This window comes from Indicator indicator, chromosome 26 (genome assembly GCF_027791375.1).
Source record: "Indicator indicator isolate 239-I01 chromosome 26, UM_Iind_1.1, whole genome shotgun sequence".
NCBI classification, from domain to species: Eukaryota; Metazoa; Chordata; class Aves; order Piciformes; family Indicatoridae; genus Indicator; species Indicator indicator.
The window spans coordinates 14,918,239-14,937,563 of record NC_072035.1 but is presented as its reverse complement, the minus strand read 5'-3'; the positions used below and the strand labels follow the sequence as shown (position 1 = coordinate 14,937,563).

Here is a 19,325-nt window from a genome sequence, read left to right as displayed (position 1 = left end):
GAACGTGGCTGTGGAAAACTTGGGCTGTCCACCTGCATGAGGATGGGCTGGGGGATGTTGGCTGAGTGTTGCTGAGTGAGCACAGCCCTCGTGTTTAGAGGTGCCTGGAGGATTCTGGGCAGAAAAGGACCTGGGGGAGGTTAGTTAGTAGCTGTCTCAAGATGATCCAGCAGCATGTGTTTGGGTAGCCATTGGTATCCTGGTCTGGATCAGCAAGAGTGTGGCCAGCAGGAGTAGGGCAGTGATCACCCCCTTGTACATGGCACTGGTGAGACCACACTTCAAATCCTGGATTCAGTTTTGGGCCCCTAGTTCCAAGAAGGAAATTGAGGGGCTGGAGAGTGTCCAGAGAAAGGCAAAAAAAGCTGGGGAAGGGTCTGGGGAGCAGGGCTGGTGAGGAAAGGCTGAGGGAACTGGGGTTGCTCAGCCTGGAGAGGAGGAGGCTGCAGTGAGACCTCATTGCTCTCTACAGTTCCCTGAAAGGAGGCTGGAGTGAGGCTGGGGTTGGTCTCTTCTCCCAAGGAGCAAGTAACAGGACAAGAGGAAACAGCCTCAAATTGCACAAGGGCAGGTTTAGGTTGGACATGAGGAATAATTTCTTTCCCCACCTCTAGCATCACTTTTCTCCTCTTTCCCTGGCTTTGGGTTCAGGGGGCCTGGCAGAAGCTCTGCAGGCAGGAGGTGTTATTTCTGGAGCTGTGTGGCCAGCAGAGCCAGCAGCTGTGCCTGGAGCAAGGGGGATTTTTACATCGCTCTTCCCCCCGTGGCACTGGCTGAGCTCAACTTGCAGCCCAGGCTGCTGAACACTGGCAGAGCAAGGCAGCAACCCTGTTCCCAGGCACCCCTGCCCTGCCTGGTTGTGCTTGGTGTCCTCATGCATCAGTGTTGGGTTACATCCTGTGGTGAGAACCTGATGCAAAGTGGCACCGTGGCCACGGGATGCGATGAAAAGCGATGGGCGAGCGAGCAGCCAGCGCTGCCACAGAGGTGTCTCCTCTCAACATCTCCCTCAGCCCACCAACCTTCCTGGCTGCTGGGACTGTTTGCTTTCTGGGCTAGATGTGAGCTGTGGGGAGAGGGGCTTGGCTGAGAGGTTTTGGCAGCAGCGGAACCGTTTGGTTCTTGCAGGATCAGTATCTGTGCACTTGGGAGCCAGTTGGGCCCCTTGCTCCAAGAAGGACATTGAGGGGCTGGAGAGTGTCCAGAGAAGGGCAAAAAAAGCTGGGGAAGGGTCTGGAGAGCAGGGCTAGTGAGGAGAGGCTGAGGGAACTGGAGTTGTTCCCAGAGTTTACTGGGAAGCAGCTCTGCAGAGGAGGACCTGGGAGTGCTGGGGAACAAGCAGCTCCCCACGATGGAGCAATGTGCCATCATGGCCAAGAAGGTCTCTTGGGGAGCACTCTGGAGTGTGTTCTTCTTTGCCCTAGTGGGGCCATATCTGGAGTCCTGGGTCCAGTTCAGGTCTCCCTAGATCCAAGAGAGACAGAGAGAGTCCAGTGAAGGCTCAAAAGCTGCTGAGGGGTCTGGAACACCTCTGTGAGGAGGAAAGTTTGAGAGCCCTGGGGCTGTTGAGCCTGGAGAATAGCAGCCTGAGAGGGGGGATCTGCTCAATGCTCAGCAAGAGCTAAAGGGTAGGGGGCAAGAGGATGGGGCTGGGCTCTTGTCAGTGGTGCCCATGACAAGGGGTAGTGGACACAAACTGGAACCCAGGAGGTTCCATCTGAACAGGAGAAACTTGTTTGTTGTGAGGGTGCTGGAGCCCTGGAGCAGGCTGCCAAGATTCCTTACCTTGCAGGAGAGAAGATGAGTTATGCAGAGGCACATTTTTTTTGGTTGGGGGGGGGGAGCAAATAGCTCTTCAGCTTTTCCTGTGCCCTGCATTGCTATTATGAGACATGGGTGGCTTCCCCCAGCTTGGGTACATGGAACTTTGTGTGTCCTCAGCTCTCCTACTCTCATTTTGCTACTCTTTCTGCTGGTCCAACCAGGACTTGTAGGTCCTGTGAGCAGCACTGCTCATGGTTTGGGGGTAACACCTCACCCCATCTCTGCTCCAAAGTACCACACAAAGTCTCCTGGCTGTTCCTTGGCTTCGTGGTGATTCCTGGGATGCTTTCCAAGTCCCTTCCATCGATTTTATCCATACCATTCATAATGTGAACATTGCCTGGCACTGTTTGCTGTAGTAGTAGGAGGAGGGTTTGTTTATTGAGCTGTCACCATGATGGATCACACATTCACACCAACTCCCTGGGCATCCAGAAAGGTGCCAGGAGAAGGGGGGGCATTGTGCCAAAACAGAGCCATAGAATCATTTAATTGTTTGAGCTGGAAAGTAGCTCTAAGATCATTGAGGCCAACCATTGACCCAACACCACCATGGCCATTAAACCATGTCCCAAGGTGCCATGGCCATACATTTCTTGAACACCTCCAGGGATGGGGACTCCCTGGGCAGCCTGTTCCAGTCCCTAACCATTCTTGCAGCAAAGAAACTTTTCCTAATCTCCATCCTAAACCTCCCCTGGCACCATTTCAGGCCATTCCTCTCCTTCTATCACCTGATCCTAGGGAGAAGAGACCAACCCCCACCTCAGTCTCACCTTTCAGGGAGTTGTCTCCCTTCAGCCTCCTCCTTCCCAGACCATGGTCCCCATCAGTGTGGTTTGGCATGGCTGCCAGCCCCTGGTGATGCTCCTGGTGTGTTTGGTGAGAGTGGAAACCCTAAATAAATGGAACAGGGGAGCTTTGGCTGCTCTTGTCCATGCAGGAGATGCCCTGGCATCAGGGAGTGACAGGAAGACATCCGCAGTGGCAGGCGAGAGGCAGCGGGGAGCCGTCGGGACGGCAGCAGGGGCAAGGAGGGCGTCACGGCCGAGGCAGCATCCCGCTCCCCGTCACCTCCAAGGTGTGTGGGTGCCACTCAGGGACCAGCAGTGGCTGTCACAGCTGCCTGTCACTGCTGGGAGCCGGGTGGCAGGGCTCTTCTCCGCGGCGGCTGTCAGAGACACGCCGGAGGCGGCTGTCACCCCGCGCCCGCCTGCTTTCCCCCCTTCCCAGCTCCCCTTCTGGCATGTCTGATCCCATCAAGCTGTTGACTCAAGGCTCAGCCCTGCCGTGCTGAGCAGGAGCCCTGACCTTTGCTGGTGTGATGCTGTGGAGGAGGACAGCACAGAGGCTTTGGGGGGCTGGGGTTCAGGGTGGCAGCCATCAGCATCGGGTGCCTGCCGGTGGGGTTGCTGCTGCTCTGGGAGGATCCATGTGCTGGGTGGCAAGGTGTTGGGGAGCAGGGTTTGCCTTTTGGGGAGATGCATGGAGGGAGGCAAAGGGATGGGTGTTTGGCCAGGATGTCCTCATTGTGCTACTCAGTGGGTACCAGTTACGTTCTTAGACTCACAGAATGGTTTGGGTTGGAAGGGACCTTAAAGATCATCCAGTTCCAACCCCTGCCACCATGGGCAGGGACACCTCCCACTAGCCCAGGTTGACCTGGCTCACATAGAGCTGAATCTCCCCTCCCCTGAGCCATAAATGCTCTCATTCTTTTTCTTAAATGTCTTGCTCATAAAGCCAGGAGGGAAGGGCACAATGGCAGGGATTCATTTGACACCAACAAGGGCCAGGGCAGCTACTTCCTTCCCCTCTGCTGCCCCAGAATTTAATTAAGAATAAAGCAGTGTTAGTGCTGGATGGTTCATAGATGGTTCATAGAATGGTTTGGGTTAGAAAGGAGTTCAAAGATCATCCAGTTCCAACCTCCCTGCCATGGGCAGGGACACCTCCCACCAGCCCAGGTTGCTTAAGGCCTCGTCCAACCTGGCCTTGAACACCTGCAGGGAGGGGACAGCCACAACCTCCCTGGGCAACCTGTTCCAGTGTCTCACCACCCTCGGTGGAAAGAATTTCTTCCTCATCTTCACTGTAAATCTGCCCTCCTCCATCTTCAACCCATTGCCCCTCATCCTATCACTACAAGCCCTTGTCAAAAGTCCCTCCCCAGCTCTCCCATAGCCCCCTTCAGGTCCTGGAAGGCTGCTCTAAGGTGTCCCCAAAGCCTTCTCTTCTCCAGCCCCAACTCTCTCAGCCTGTCCCCATAGGTGCCATCCATGGCCATTAGATACTGCTCTGGAAAGGGAGATGGGAGAGGGAGTTCTTAAACCTGCATGCAAGGGGAATTACAGCACAGAGAGCTCTGATCTCCCAGCCACAGAGGAGGTGGCTGGTGCTAAACGTTCTAAGTAGTGACTGACACCAGGGCAGGGGAGGTCAGGAGCCATCAGTCCTTGCAGGGCAGCTCAGGGTTGTTAGCGTGGGCTGGAGAGCTGCCAGCCACAGAGAGGAAGGTGGGCAGATGGCTGTCATGCTTCAGAGCTTGAGAGGGTCAACTTTATCCAGGTGCCTCAGCATACTGCAGCTGGCACTTTTCCATCACAGGCTCCCTGTGACAAAGCTTGGTGTGTCCCCTCCCTCCCTTCCCCCCCCCCCCCCAGCAGTGGTGAGACATAGCTGTGAGATTCTGGGTTTTATTCATGCAGTTACCTCTAATTGTGTGTGATGGTTTTAAGACTGTCTGTGACATTGTGGCACTTTGGGGGTTGTGACAAGAGTACATCCGTTAGTGGAGGGGTTGCTGCATTTCCCCCCCCCAACCCCTTCAGGCATCACCCCCATTTAACATGGCCCAGGCTGAAGCAGCTTTCCCCCCAGCTGAGCATCATGCAGGTTAAAGGGGAGAATCTCCAGTTAACCTCAAACCCCCCACCCTAAACCCTTGGGACTGTCCGGGGGGTGCCTCCCCCTGCCCTCTTGCCTTGCTTGGCTTGTTCCCCCCATCCCAGCTCTGCCATAGGCAGGTCTATTGTTAACTGCTGCTATCCTTCCCCGTATGGCTGCCTCTAATGAAGATAATTAGCCGTGAATCACCGAGGTCTCGTTGTGGTGAGGAGGTTAAAATCCTTGCTACACTTTAATACATTTTTGCAGCAACCACATTTAGAAGGTAATTAAAAGGCTGTGCTGCCTTTGCCTGCCTCCCCTCCCCCCAGGCTAGCAGGATTTAATTGAGGCCAGCTGAAAGTTGGTGGAAATAAATCGTGGCTGATAAAGCAGAGGTTGTAATTTAATTCTAGGAGAGGAGCTGCTCTTGCCCGGGTGTTTAGTTCATCAAGGACCCGTGTTGGAGGGAGGACTTTATTTGTGTAATGTCATTTACTGATGAGAAAAAGGTATTTAGGGAGTAGAATCAGAGAATGTGTTGGGTTGGAAGGGACCCTGCAAGGTCATCTAGTTCAAACTCCCTGCAGTGAGCAGGGACACCTCCAATTAGATCAGGTAGCTCAGAGCCTCATCAAGTTTGACCTTGAATGTCTCCAGGGATGGGACCTCCACCACCTCTCTATTCCAGTGTCTCACCGCTCTCACTGTGCAGAACTTCCTCCTGATGTCCAACCTAAATCTGCCCTGCTCCAGTTTCAAACCATTGCCCCTTGTCCTATCACTCCAAGCCCTTCTAAACAGTCCCCCCTCAGCCTTCCTGGAGGTCCCCTTCAGATATTGAACTGCAGCTATAAGGTCTCCCTGAAGCCTTCTCTTCTCCAGGGTGAAAAGCCCTGACTTCCTCAGCCAGGTGTCATAGGAGAGGTGCTCCAGTCCTCTGATCATCTCTATGGCCCTCTTGTGGCCCCACTCCAGCAGGTCCATGTCCTTCTTGTGCTGGGAACCCCAGAGCTGGACATGGTGCTTCAGTTGGGGTATCACCAGAGCACAGCAGAAAGGCAGAATCTCCTCCTGGGACCTGGTGGCCATGCTGCTTGTGATGCAGCCCAGGATGCAGATTCTGTAGGGAGGGATAGTGCACAGGCATGGGGTGGTCCTGCTCTTTAAAACATCAGCCTGGAGAAGAGAAGGCTCCAGGGAGACCGTAGAGCAGCCTTCCAGTACCTGCGGAGTGCTACAGGAGAGCTGGGGAGGGACTTTTGACAAGGGCTGGGAGTGACAGGATGAGGGACGATGGATTGAAGCTTGAGGAGGGCAGATTTGGACTGGAGATCAGGAAGAAATTCTTTAGAGTAAGGGTAGTGAGACACTGGAACAGGTCGCCCAGGAAGGTTGTGGACGCCCTCTCCCTGCAGGTGTTCAAGGCCAGGTTGGATGAGACCCTGAACAACCTGGGCTAGTAGGGGGTGTCCCTGCTCATGGCAGGAGGGCTGGAACTGGATGATCTTTGAGGCCCCTTCCAACCTAAACCATTCTGTGAATCCATGAATCTCCAGGGCTTGTGGGCATCCCTGGCAGGTTCGGATAAGGGGGTATTGGGAGGGTGTGGTGCTCCAGGAGCCTGAGGTGGGTTGTCTGAAGGGCTGGTGAGAAGCCTGGCTCACAAATCTCGGCATGCTGCTGGTCTGGTGTGGAAGAGCCGATGCAGACTTGGGGGCAGCAATTACCTTAATTGACTCTATTGTCCTTCGGCATCTTAATTGCTGGCTGTGCTGGCGAGGTAATGGGGGCTGAAGTGGTAAAGAGAAGGATCCAGAGCAGCTGCTGGTGGGAGGTTCGGGAGCCGGATGGGTTCGGGGAGGCTCCCAAGGCTTTTCCCGGGAAGCGGCAATGTAAATGTAACCTTCAGAGCGGGAGCGCAAGCGGAGCGCCGCCCGCCCGCGATATTAAACCGGGAGCTGGAGGCAAACAGAGGCTGTCCCCGAGGGCAGTGAGCAGGCAGGGAGCCTGTTTGCTGAGGGATTTTCTGGTGTGCCGAGCAAACAGCCCGGCTCTGCCGCTCGGCTCCGCACCGCTCGGCTTGCACCGAGCCAGGGCTGGTCTCTCGGTCCTGGGAAACCTCTCGAAGCCCTTATTGAACATGCAGCCTTTGAACTATAGAATCGTTAAGGTTGGAAAGGACCTCTAGGATCATCAAGTTCAACCATCTGTCTGACACCACCATGGCCATTATACCATGCCCCAAAGTGCCATGGCCACACGTTTCTTGAACACCTCCAGGGATGGGGACTCCACCACCTCCCTGAGCAGCCTGTTCCAATCCCTGACCACTCTTGCAGCAAAGAAATTTTCCCTAATCTCCAACCTAAATCTCCCCTGGTGCTTGGGGGTGAAACCAGGCTATTCATACACCTGCTTAATTCTGTGTCTCTATCTATGCACCTGATGAGTTTCCTTTGCTGCTGTGAATTTGACTTTAAAAAAAGAATAAAGAGTTGATTGGCACAACAAGAGCCAGAACCCTGCCTGGGTGCGTCACTTACCCTTCCACAGTTAATAAAATGAATGAGTTGATGAGGCTGTGTTCCACCCACAGCAGAATTAAAGCCAAACCCAGGATTTTGCTTAGATTTGTTTGTCCTAGCCTGGACTTTATGACTGTAACCTGGTTTCATGAATGCATTTGCCCCAGAGTGATCTTTGTGCAAACCTCATCCCTGTTTGCAGGGTCTGCAGCAGCTGCAGAAATGTCTGCTTGGAAACCAGAGTGCTCTGTCCAGTGCTTGAGAGGAGGCAGAGGTTCTTTGAAGTTCAGAAAGTAGGTTTTTCTACACTGAGTAACACGAGAAATTAAGGCACAAAGTGACTTACTTTAAGTTCTGTCCCCTAAGGGAGAAAGCCTTGAAAGGGTTTAAGATCAAGACTGACTGCTCTATTTCTTCCAGGAGTCCCAGATTGGAGGGGGGGGAGGGATTTACACTGATGCTGTACCCCATTCCCCAGCACTGCTGCCCTTCCTGGGGCTGAGCATCCCACAGGGCAGGACCTCTCCTATGACTTGTGCATGCCTCCAAGAGGAGGATGAAGGTCTCTGCCCTTGCTGAGGCAGGAGAGGCAGTCACAGAATCATAGAACTGCCTGGTTGGAAAAGACCTTAAGATCATCAAGTCCAGCCATAACCTGACATCTCCCTGTACACAACTGTTAGATCATGTCCCTAAGCTCCTCATCCTAATGTCTTCTTAACACCTTCAGAGATGGGGACTCTACCACTGCCTTGGGCAGCCTGTTCCAGGCCTTGACAACCCTTTCAGGGAAGAAATTTTTCCTCAAGTCCAACCTAAACCTTCCCTGGGGCAACTTGAGGCTGTTTCCTCTTGTCCTGTCACTTGTTCCCCCACCTCACTGCAACCTCCCAAAAGGGAGTTGTAGAGAGCCAGAAGGTCTCCCCTCAGCTTCCTTTTCTCCAGGCTGAACAACCCCAGTTCCCTCAGCTGCTCCTCACAGGACTTGTGTTCATGACCTCCTCACTGGCCTCATTGCCCTTCTCTGAACCTGCTCCAGGACCTCAATGTCATTCCTGTAGTGAGTCCATGACACTGACATGGCCATGTTGTTAATTTCCTGCCCTCTCCAGCCAGCACTAACGAACTTACCTCATTTTCCTTACCCAGCCAAGGTCCTGCTCCCCTTTCTCTTTCCTTTTCCCCTAGAAGGAGAACAGTGAGGCTGCTTTTCACTTTGTTTGGCTGTTTCAATCCAAGTTCAGTTGCCTTCTGAGCAGCTGGCACTTGGCTCTCTGTTCAGTTGTGGTGATGTCTCATTACTAAATGATGGAGTTGCTATTTTGCCTTCATTTTCCCCTTCTTGAGCCATCATGACATGGCTCTGACAGCTATGCAGTCTTCTTTGGTGTCCAGATGGGTGCAGCACCCATTGGGCATCACCTCCCACCTCTCTCCCTGGCCCTATCTGGGTGCTGGGTGGGGGAGCCACAAGCAGAAAGGTTCTTGCTTTCCCGAAAGGGAGCCCCAGCAAGGGTGTCTCTAAAGGGAAATATCCAACAAACCTTGCTTTCTGTGGGTGCCCTTTGCTCCCCTCTCTAGGAAGCTGAACCCCAGCTCTCACCTTGATGCCCCCCTGACGGTTTTCCCTCTCTCTCCCCCCACAGATACGCTGTCAGTGCCTCGCTGGTCCCCACAGATCCCCCGCCGAGACCTGGGAAACTCAATCAAACACAGGTATGCTGCAGCACTGAGTGAATCCCCCTCATGCTGGGGGATCAGCACCTCCTCTTTCATTTCTGGGCCAGGATGCTATCCCATGCTATCCTAGAAGCCCGTTTAAATTCCATTTCAGTTCTGATTTGCTTTAGGTAAGGCTTGAGTGTCTCTCGATAAAAGCTGTGCATTATCCCTGACCTTGCCAACCTGCAGCAAATTCCCCACCTCCAGATTATTGCCCTTCCATATCTACCTCAAGAAGGAAAAACACTTCAGATAGTCTTGGTGCTGCTATTCAATGGGGCAACCACTTCTCTGACGGGCTGGAAACTATCAGTTTTACTATTTCATTAAATGTTTTACTTCTGACCTGTGGATTTTCTCTTCTCGTCTCCCCTTCTTTGCTGAGGAGGGCCTCAACAGAGTAATTGATAGAGGTTAGGCTTAGATATGGGTTAAATATGGACAGTGGTCCAGGTGATACTTTCTATCTAACATAGAGTAGTTGATTCTGGCATAGAAAGAAAAAGTGACTGTTGTTGATATTTTAAGGACTGTAAAAATGAAGGGAAGAAAGTCATAAAAATGGCAGAAACCTCACTGATGAACAGTACAGGTAGAACACTGCTCTCATAAATGTTGTTTCATTAACTAACTTTTATTACTGGCTATATGTAAGAGAGGAGAACTCAAAATGGTCTTTAGTGCATCTCCTTTGTACTTGTGTGTGAATCAAGATGCATGATATGCCCTTCTATTTATGAGTAAATGCCTTGAATTAGGTGTACTACTATCATGTCCTTAGCTATGAGTAAGATAAAAAATGGAAACAAATTGAAAAGAGAAGGGCTAGGAGGAAAGTGGCCAGGATTTTATGTGCATATAACAAGCCGTGATATAGTCTTTACCATTAATTAACTTAGCACTTGAAACAAGAATATCGTGGTGAGTTTTAACTCGTTTAAACAACAAATTTGGAAATGACTGCTGTGTAAGTCCCCATGGCAGGGAGGTGTTTTGGGGGTTCTGGGTGGGTAAAGCTGTAGAACTGTAGAAAGCTGCTGGATAATGCTCATCTTGGCCAATTTGGAGTGGGCTGTGTCCTTCTGTATAACCATAAAAGGGTTCAGATTTGTCCTTTGGCATCCCTAGAAAGATGCCTCAACACCTGCAGCTGTGTTTGAGGGCAGCAAGGAAAGGATGAATTGGGGCTTGGAAGATAAGCATGGTTTGGGAGAGGTGTTCCTGTAAGGAGCACAGATGAGGTGGTGCAGCTTCATCTTTTCCCCTGGCCACTCTCCATGTTTCTCTCTGCAGGTTTTCCACCAAGTATTGGATGTCTCAGACCTGCACCGTCTGTGGGAAAGGAATGTTGTTTGGCTTAAAGTGCAAAAACTGCAAGTATGGAGCTCTTCACCTTGCTCCTTGATGTTACAAAGGGAAAAAAATGAAGGGTTTGCTGGTGGGAGCTGAGCAGGAGCTTGGGTACAGGGAGACCAACCAGCCTCTCACCAGCTCATCCTTGCAGGAGGCTTTAATGAGCTGTGAAACTGGGGGAAACTTGCCTCAAAACAAGGCTGAGGCTGGGTTTGCATGCTGGGGCTGGGAGCAGGGTCCTTGGGGAGGATGCTGCTCACCAGACCTTGGCTCTGCTTGCACCAGAGCTCTGAGTCAGATCCTGACAGCTTCCCTGCTCACTGCAACCCTTGGCCTGGCTTCAGATGCCCACATCATGGGGATAGATGTGGAATTATCTGTGGGAGGTGTGAGGATGGATGTGCTGGACCATGGGTGGAGAGCAGATCAGATGAGAGTGTTGCCTGCAGGCATAGGATGGGTTTTGCCCACGGTCTTGGACTGTATTCTCTGTTTTTTGCAGCAGAAAAGTGTCTTGTGGCCTCTGTTTCCTGGCCATGCTCTGGCATTAACCCACCCCAAACCACATTTAAGCTGCAATGCAACTGAGAGGGGGCTGTAAAATTGGGTAGGGCTGGAAAAAGATAGTGGGGGAAGGCTGGGGCCACTTCTGCTGCTTTCAGTCCAGTGGAGCCCAATGTCATACAGCCACCAGCACTGAGAGAAGCTGCTGCTGGAGACAGGGTTTGCCTTTTCTAGGGCTGGGTGCTGGTAACAGGCTGCTAGTCTGTGGGTAACTGAGTTAGCTGGAGCTGTGAAGTGATGGTGCTGGTGTTGATTAAATGCTGATGAGTTAGCAAATTGGGATTTAAACTTGGAGCAGAAATCCCTGGTTATCTTGCAGCTGGGGGTCCTGGAAGGGATATTCTCAAATGTTTGTGACTTTAAGGCCATGATTCCTTTTGCATTCAGTGCTCCAGCAGCTGCAGGCTTTGCTCCTACTGGGGCTACTTAGGGCTGGTCCCTGTGCAGGAGGAAGGATGCTGGGACCTGCTCTCACGATGTCCCTGCTCTGTGTGGGTCCTGCTGCCTGTAGTCACTCAGAAAAGAGTAAATAAATTCCCTGGTTGTTAAAGATTTGGGTGAATACCAAATATTAGGTTTGGTGGATTTGCTCTAACCACTCAGCCCTGGTGCTGCTTCCCCTGGAAACTGGAGGGGAACAAGCAGGTAGAACAAACAAACAGCCCCCAGGAACTGGAGGGGAATGAGCAGGAAAAACAAACAAAGCTCTCAGAAACTGATGGGGAATGAGTAGGTAAAAGAAACAAACAGCCCCCAGGAACTGGGGAAGAATGAGTAGGTAAAAAAAACAAACAAAGCTCCCAGAAACTGGGGGGGAATGAGTAGGTAAAATAAGCAAACAACCCCCAGAAACTGGGGGGAACAAGCATGTAAAAGAAACAAACAGCCCCCAGAAACTGGAGGGGAATGAGCAGGTGAAGCAAGCAACCAGCCAAACAGCTCCCAAATCCCCTCCAATCCTCAAGCACCAGGTTAATCTCTTCCTTTCCCTCTAGGAATGGCTTTGCAATAAAAGGCAACACGTGCAGCTCCTGGATTTTCATTACCCAGATCATTGGCTTGCAGCTACTGCATTTTTTTCCCCTCTTCATCTTTCCCCTTGTTTATTTTTTTAGATCCTTTCCTCATTTTTGGCCTGTTCCCCAGAGGCTCTCCCTGCTCTGCAGCAGAGCATGAGCCAGGGACTCGTTTCCATCCCTAATTAAGAAGGAACAAAAAGGTTTTGGGGCGATGGGAGCCTGCTTATGCCTATATACATGACCCATGGGTGAAGCCTCCATGGACTCCTGTACCCAGCTCTGTGAAAGCAGGCAGAGCTCTGCACAATATTCAACGTGGCCATAAATGCTCTCATTCTTTTTTGTTAAATGTCTTGCTCATAAAGCCAGGAGGGGAGGGCACAATAGCAGGGATTCATCTGGAGCCAGCAAGGGCCAGGGCAGCCACTTCCTTCCCCTCTGCTGCCCTGGAATTTAATTAAGAATAAAGCAGTGTTAGTGCTGGATGGTTCATAGATGGTTCAATGATGGTTCAATGATGGTTCATAGAATAGTTTGGGTTGGAAGGGAGTTCAGAGATCATCCAGTTTCAACCTCCCTGCCATGGGCAGGGACAACCTTCTACTAGCTCAGGGTGCTTAAGGCCTCGTCCAACCTGGCTGTGAACACCTGCAAGGAGGGGGCATCCACAACCTCCCTGGGCAACCTGTTCCAGTGTCTCCCCACCCTCAGTGGAAAGAATTTCTTCCTGATCCCCACTCTAAATCTGCCCTCTTCAAGCTTCAGTCCTTTGCCCCTCATCCTATCACTAAAAGCCCTTGTAAAAAGTCCTCCCCAGCTCTCCCATAGCCCCCTTCAGGTCCTGGAAGGCTGCTCTAAGGTCTCCCTGGAGCCCTCTCTTCTCCAGGCTGAACAGCCCCAACTCTCCCAGCCTGTACCCATAGGGTAGGTCTTCCTCTCCTATGGTGGTTTGAGGAAATGGCTTTGCCCTGAGTGTGGATCAGTGGAAATGGTAATTTTGGACATCCTCAAGCTGGCTGGTGGCTGCTTGGTGCCCTGCAACCAGCAGAGAAAGGGTTTGGGGGTTCTTCTTCCCATTTATTGGGGCAGATGTACCCAGCTAGGCTCCTGTTTGCCAAGGACACACAGCCTCCTAGCCTGTGTCCTTCTAGCCAACCCATCCTGTTGCTCTGGGATGAGCAGGACCACAGGGACTTAGGAAGGTTTGTCCTTGTCAGAGGGAGACCAGGACCACAGGGATGTGGGAGGGTTTGTCCATCCTGGGCAACGTGTTCCAGTGTTTCACCACTCTCATTGTGCAGAACTTCCTCCTGATGTCCAACCTAAATCTCCCCTGCTCCAGTTTCAAACCATTGACCAGGCCCTTCTAAGCAGGTCCCTCCCCAGCCTTCCTGTAGATCCCCTTCAGATATTGAAAGGCAGCTATAAGGTCTCCCTGGAGCCTTCTCTTCTCCAGGCTGATTTTTTTCAGTCTGTCTTTGTAGGAGAGGTGCTCCAGCCCTCTGATCATCTTTGTGGCCTCCTCTGGACCTTCTCCAGGTCTTTGATGCTCCTAGCTGCATCCCTCTGGCCATACCACACGATGCTCCCCATTCTCTTTGCTTCTCACACCTTTTGTCTCTTCCCTGCTAGGCTCAAGTGCCACAACAAATGCACCAAAGAGGCCCCTCCGTGTCACCTGCTGATCATCCACAGAGGAGGTAAGGACCTTTCTTCCCCCATCTGCCTCCAGGGGATGTTCCCAGCAGGTAAAACTTTCCGCAGCCCCCCGGGCGGTTCGGGAGCCCGACGCTCGCTGCCGGTGGGTGGGCTGAAGGCTCCCGAAGCGCTGTGGGAGCTCGGTGAAAATTTTACCCACCGTTTTTCTCCGCTTGTAGGGAGACGAGCCGTGCGGGGCGAGGCAGATTTGCATTGCAAACCACTTCCACCCACCCTTCCCCCGCCTCCTTTTCTTTTCAGATTCCCCACCGCACGGGGTAAGTCGCAACAGGTTTGAGCCTTTTGCTACAGTCGAGAGCTTAGGGCAGCCGTGCGGGACCCTCCCTCTCCCTACCCCCCCTCAAAAAAACCCCAAACAACCCAACCAAAAACCTGTCCCACGGCGATGTTGTGGGTGCATGGGGGCATCCCCCTTGCAAACGGGGCTGTGGCCGTGCCCCTGCAGATGCTCATGGTGCTTTTGGAGCTGCTTTGTCCTGCTCTGACCCAGCCTGAAATATCCACAGAGGAGGGAGAAGTCTGCAGCAGGACAACAGGCGTCGCTTGCCACCTCTTTTCTTCCAGATTTTGGCTGAGTGCTTCCTGATGGCCAGAGGACTGAGACCACCTAAGGGGAAAGGCTTCCAGGCCCCTTTGCCTTGGCTTTTAAGCTCTGAAAGCCGTTGCTCTGTGTTAAATGCCACCCAAGCCATGCTCGTGGGGGAATGTGTTGTGTTGGTGGCACCTTGTGAGACGAGTGAGGATCTGTAGCTTGGAGAGGGGCAACTCTGCAGCCTCTGCTCTGGCCCTCATACCTTTGCTTGCAGCAAATTGGGGTAGAAGTGGGCTGAAGAACCACCCCTGACATGCTCTGAGCTGCTACAGATGCTGACCAGGAGGCAGGGAAAGCAAGAGTCTCATGCTGCCAGGGGCTAGTAGGCTCCTGAGATGGGCAGAAACTGGGGGTTGTGGCTGTGATCTACAAGCTGCAAGAGCTGAAGCTGCCTGCTGTGTGTTTTAGCTCTGAGGTGGCCTCAGCATCAGTGAAATAGCCACCACCCCTTCCCCCAAGCTCTTAAATGTTTTCCTCTGCAGCAAGCCTGTTCTCAAGTACCCCAGTCTGCAGGCTGTTGTTTTGTTTTGGTTTTTTTTTTGTTTTGTTTTTTTTTTTTTTTTTTTTGGTTTTGTTTTGTTTTGTTTTGTTTTCCCCCCTGGAAAAAACTCTCCTCCAAGAGCAGGCTGCTCTGAGTCAGCTCCTTTTCCCACCTTGAAAATCTTCAAGTGAGGAAGAGGATGAGAGGATGGTGCCTCCTCCTGATGCTGGCTGACCCCTCGCCAGCTCGTGGGGTGGCCACAGTGGCTGCTGAGCCTCCCTGAACTGCAGCTGCTCAGCAGGAGGAGAAAGGTGCAGCTTTCAACCCAGCATGAGGGTCTTTAAGCCCCCCACATCCCAGGGGGGTTTGGCTGTATCCTGGGGACAGGGGATAGGCCAAACCTGCTCCTCCCATCCTGGGGCAGGAGCTGAGTGGCGTCTGGATTGCTTTGGAGAGCGATTCAAGAGCGGTTTGCAAGCTCAGGGTTGAACCTCAAGAGCTCCTTCAAAGCTTTGATGTCTCTCTTCCTTCAAAGCTTTGATGTCTCTCTATCTCTCTCCCCTTCCTCTCCACCCCTTCTGCCCCTCTCTCCCTTCTCCCTCCAGCAAGGTTAGTCCGGACAGAGTCAGTGCCCTGCGACATCAACAACCCCCTGCGGAAGCCCCCCCGCTATTCAGACCTGCACGTCAGCCAGACGCTCCCCAAGACCAACAAACTCAACAAGGTGAGCTGCTCACCAGCCCTGCAACCCCCTGCACACCCCTGAGTCACCCCACCCCCATGAAATACAGAGTCATAGAGTCACAGAATGGGTTGGGTTGGAAGAGACCTCAAAGAGCATCCAGTTCCAACCCCCCTGCCATGGACAGGGACAACTCCCACCAGCTCAGGTTACTCAAGGCCTCCTCCAGCATTGCTGTGAACATCTCCAGGGAGAGGGCATCCACAACCTCCCTGGGCAACCTGTTCCAGTATTTCACCACCCTCAGTGGAAAGAATTTCTTCCTAATCTCCAGTCTCAATCTGCCCTCCTCAAGCTTCAGTCCATTGCCCCTCATCCTGTCATTCCAAGCCCTTGTCAAAAGTCCCTCTCCAGCTCTCCTTTAGTCTCCCTAGCTCTCCTGTGCTGGAAGGCTACTCTAAGGTCTCCCTGGAGCCTCCTCTTCTCCAGGCTGAACAGCCCCAGCTCTTCCATTCTGGCCTATAGGAGAGGTTCTCCAGCCCTCTGATCGTCTTTGTGGCCTCCTCTGGACTCACTCCATCAAGTCTCAAGTCTCATTACAGTCTCAAGTTGTGCCAGGGGAGGTCTAGGGTGGATATTAGGAGGAAGTTCTTCACAGAGAGGGTGATTGCCCATCGGAATGGGCTTCCCAGGGAGGTGGTGGAGTTGCCACCACTGGAAATGTTCAAGAGAAGACTGGATGATGCACTTGGTCAGGTTGATTGCTTAGGGCTGGGTGATGGGTTGGGCTGGATGATCTTGGAGGTCTCTTCCAACCTGGTTGATTCTATGAGTCTATGATTCTATGATCAAGTCCACGTTCTTCTGCTTGAGGCACCAGTACTGGACACAGTGCTGCAGGTGGGGTCTCAGCAGAGCAGAGGGCAGAATTCCCTCCCTTGACCTAGTGGCCAGGCTTCTTTAGATGCAGCCCTGGACACAGCTGACCTTCTGGGCTGCAAGTCCACGTTGCTGGCTCATGTCTTGCAGGTGTCTCCATGGGTCTCCAGGCACATCCACCACTATGGGACTGATGTGTGTAGGGTAGGAACTGCCTGGAAACCTTCTTGGAGGCTTAAATTCAAACGACAACGCCGTGGTGTGGTGCTGGTTGAAGGAGCAGAGCGATGATGAGCTCTGTGTTGAAGCAGGAGCAGTAGAGCTGCCAGCCCCTCTTCTTTTGGGTTTCCCCACTTTCAGAACAGCCTGTGTCTCACCAGCCTTGCTCCATTGTGGCCTCTTGTCCTCCAGGTCTCAGCTGAATTTGGGGTGGTTTGATGGCCGTGCCACCACCTGAGCCTGCCATAAACGTCCCATCTATCATTACATAAAAACAAGCCCAGAATTTGATTGTGGTCAATGCTGGGCAGCCCAGACCTGACAGTGCACCTGCCTCACTCACTGCTGTCCTGCTCTGACAGCACTAAAACCAGCCTGGGGCTCTGCTTGATGAAATTTAAAGCCTGGTGCCTTCAGAAAGATGAAATTTAGAGCTCGTTGCCTTCAGAAAATTTCTCATGGGAGGTAGCACAGGGGGAGGCTTTTGCAGGCTGGAAGTGCTCAAAGTGAAGGAAGCCCTTGGTGAGATGGGGAACAAGTCATCAAAACCCTAACTTCTCATCAAAACCCTAACTTCTCATCAAAACCCTAACTTCTCATCAGAACCCTAACTTCTCAAAGCCTGGCATGACCCCCAGGTCCTCCTGGACCTCATTGTCTTCAGATTCACAGATTGCATCAGGTTGGTTGGGACCTTCAAAGGGCATCCTGTCCAACACCTCTGCAGGCAGCAGGGACCTCTCCAACTAAAGCAAGCTGCCCAGGGACACATCACAGTCTCACATTATACCAGAGGCTGGAAGGGACCTCAAGAGGTCATCAGGTCCAACCCCCCTGCCAGGGCAGGATCACTTAGGGTAGTCCACACAGGAATGCATCCAGGTGGGTTTGGAAAGTCTCCAGAGAAGGAGACTCCACAACCCCCCTGGGCAGCCTGTTCCAGGGCTCTGTCACCCTCACTGTAAAGAAGTTTCTCCTCATGTTGAGCTGAAATCTGTAGAGAGCCAGAAGGCCCTCCCTCAGCCTCCTTTTCTCCAGGCTGAGCAACTGTTTCCCTCAGCTGCTCCTCACCAGCCCTGTTCTCCAGACCCTTCACCAGCTTTGTTGCTCACCTTTGGACATGCTGATGTTTCTTTAAGTGTTGCTTTAGAGATCTCTTGTTCTCTGTGAGCACCTTTGAAACCTGATTGCCTTCAGAGCTGGTCTGAGAAATAATTTACTGAGCTGAGATTGCTGTGTGTGTCAGGATGGCCTTTGTAAAATGTGTGTGGATTTCCTGGAAAGTCCATCTTCCAAATTAATCAGTTTGGTCAAAATTACCTGATGAGGGAGGCTCTGAAGATTTGCTGACCTTGGAGGCATCTTGCCATGGGTGCAGCTGTTGTGGTGATGGGATGTATTAGTGCTGCTGAAGGTCAGACCTTGTTAAGTGTCTCCAAGTTTGGCAGCAAGGTGAGGAATTCTGGCCTTGGTTTTCCTTTTCAAATCTAAGATATCCAGGCAGATTGCCCTCCTCTTTTGCTCCCAGATGATCCTTTCTCACCTACCCCAGCATGTCCCAAAGAGTTACACCCAAAGATTCCATCCTTGCTTTGATGAGGAAGGACAGCAAAGCTCTTGGGATGTGCTGGCTGCTGGCTCATCCTTTCAACTCCACCTCAGCTCAGCCCCATGCTCTGAGCAAGGCATGGGGTTTTTGGCTCAAAGGAGGTCAGCAGAAGCTGTCAGATCTTTGGTAGCTCTGAGGACTGAGCTCCAGGCATGTGGCCCCCAACTCTGGTCTTGGTGGCTGTGGCTCTGCAGAGCCAGCTGGGTTTGGGGACCCCTCAGCCATGAGTGTGTAGCATGGAGGGACTGGCAAAGGAAGCCCCATTGCTGGTGTGAACTGGTCTTGGCACACACTGTGAGTACAAATAACTCTGGGAAAGGCCAGGTGGGGCTCTGCTTGCTTTCTAGGGCTTCTGGACACAGGGACTGGGATGACCTGTGTAGGTCCCACTTGTCCCCCAGGTTCCTCAGTACTGGAGCACCTTGGTGTGGCACTAGTCAACACTTCTCTAACCCACTCCTCTCTTCTTTCCTTCCCTGTGTCCCACAGGACCACATCCCAGTGCCCTACCAGCCAGACTCCAGCAGCAACCCTTCCTCCACCACCTCCTCCACACCCTCCTCGCCAGCCCCACCGCTGCCACCCAGTGCGACGCCACCGTCCCCCCTGCACCCTTCCCCGCAGTGCCCACGCCAGCAGAAGCAGTTCAACTTGCCAGGTACTCTCAGCTCCCTACCTCCATGCCTGCCCCACCAGGAGCAGTTCAACTTGCCAGGTACTCTCAGCTCCCTACCTCCATGCCTGCCCCACCAGGAGCAGTTCAACTTGCCAGGTACTCTCAGCTCCCTACCTCCATGCCTGCCCCACCAGGAGCAGTTCAACTTGCCAGGTACTCTCAGCTCCCTACCTCCATGCCTGCCCCACCAGGAGCAGTTCAACTTGCCAAGTACTCTCAGCTCCCTACCTCCATGCCTGCCCCACCAGGAGCAGTTCAACTTGCCAGGTACTCTCAGCTCCCTACCTCCATGCCTGCCCCACCACCCCACTGCCTGGGTTTAGGGGAGAGGGACAGGAGGTCCAGTGTTTGGTGACCCTGTCATTCACCTCTGGAGCAGAAACCTCCCTTCAGGCCTGTTGAGATGTTGTTTAAAGTAGAAACCACAGGAGTGAGCTCCAGAGCTGATAGCAGAATCTCCTTATGGGGACCTGGGTGTGATGTTGTTGCCTCCTGGACTTGTGCTTGGATTGGGAAAAGTTGGAAGCAGAAATGGGCAGCAAAGATGAGTTTAGGATATTTCAGGTCAGGAA

General features: G+C 52.6%; 1 protein-coding gene across 1 annotated transcript in view; it reads left to right on the top strand.

Annotated features, from left to right (window-relative positions):
* Positions 1–19,325, top strand: part of KSR2 (kinase suppressor of ras 2) — a 102,925-nt gene that overhangs the window by 31,539 nt on the left and 52,061 nt on the right. The window contains exons 6-10 of the mRNA XM_054392671.1: positions 8,885–8,954; positions 10,254–10,337; positions 13,529–13,596; positions 15,294–15,412; positions 18,567–18,735. Coding sequence (XP_054248646.1) covers positions 8,885–8,954; positions 10,254–10,337; positions 13,529–13,596; positions 15,294–15,412; positions 18,567–18,735 — 510 coding nt within the window. The remainder of the gene's footprint in view (positions 1–8,884; positions 8,955–10,253; positions 10,338–13,528; positions 13,597–15,293; positions 15,413–18,566; positions 18,736–19,325) is intronic.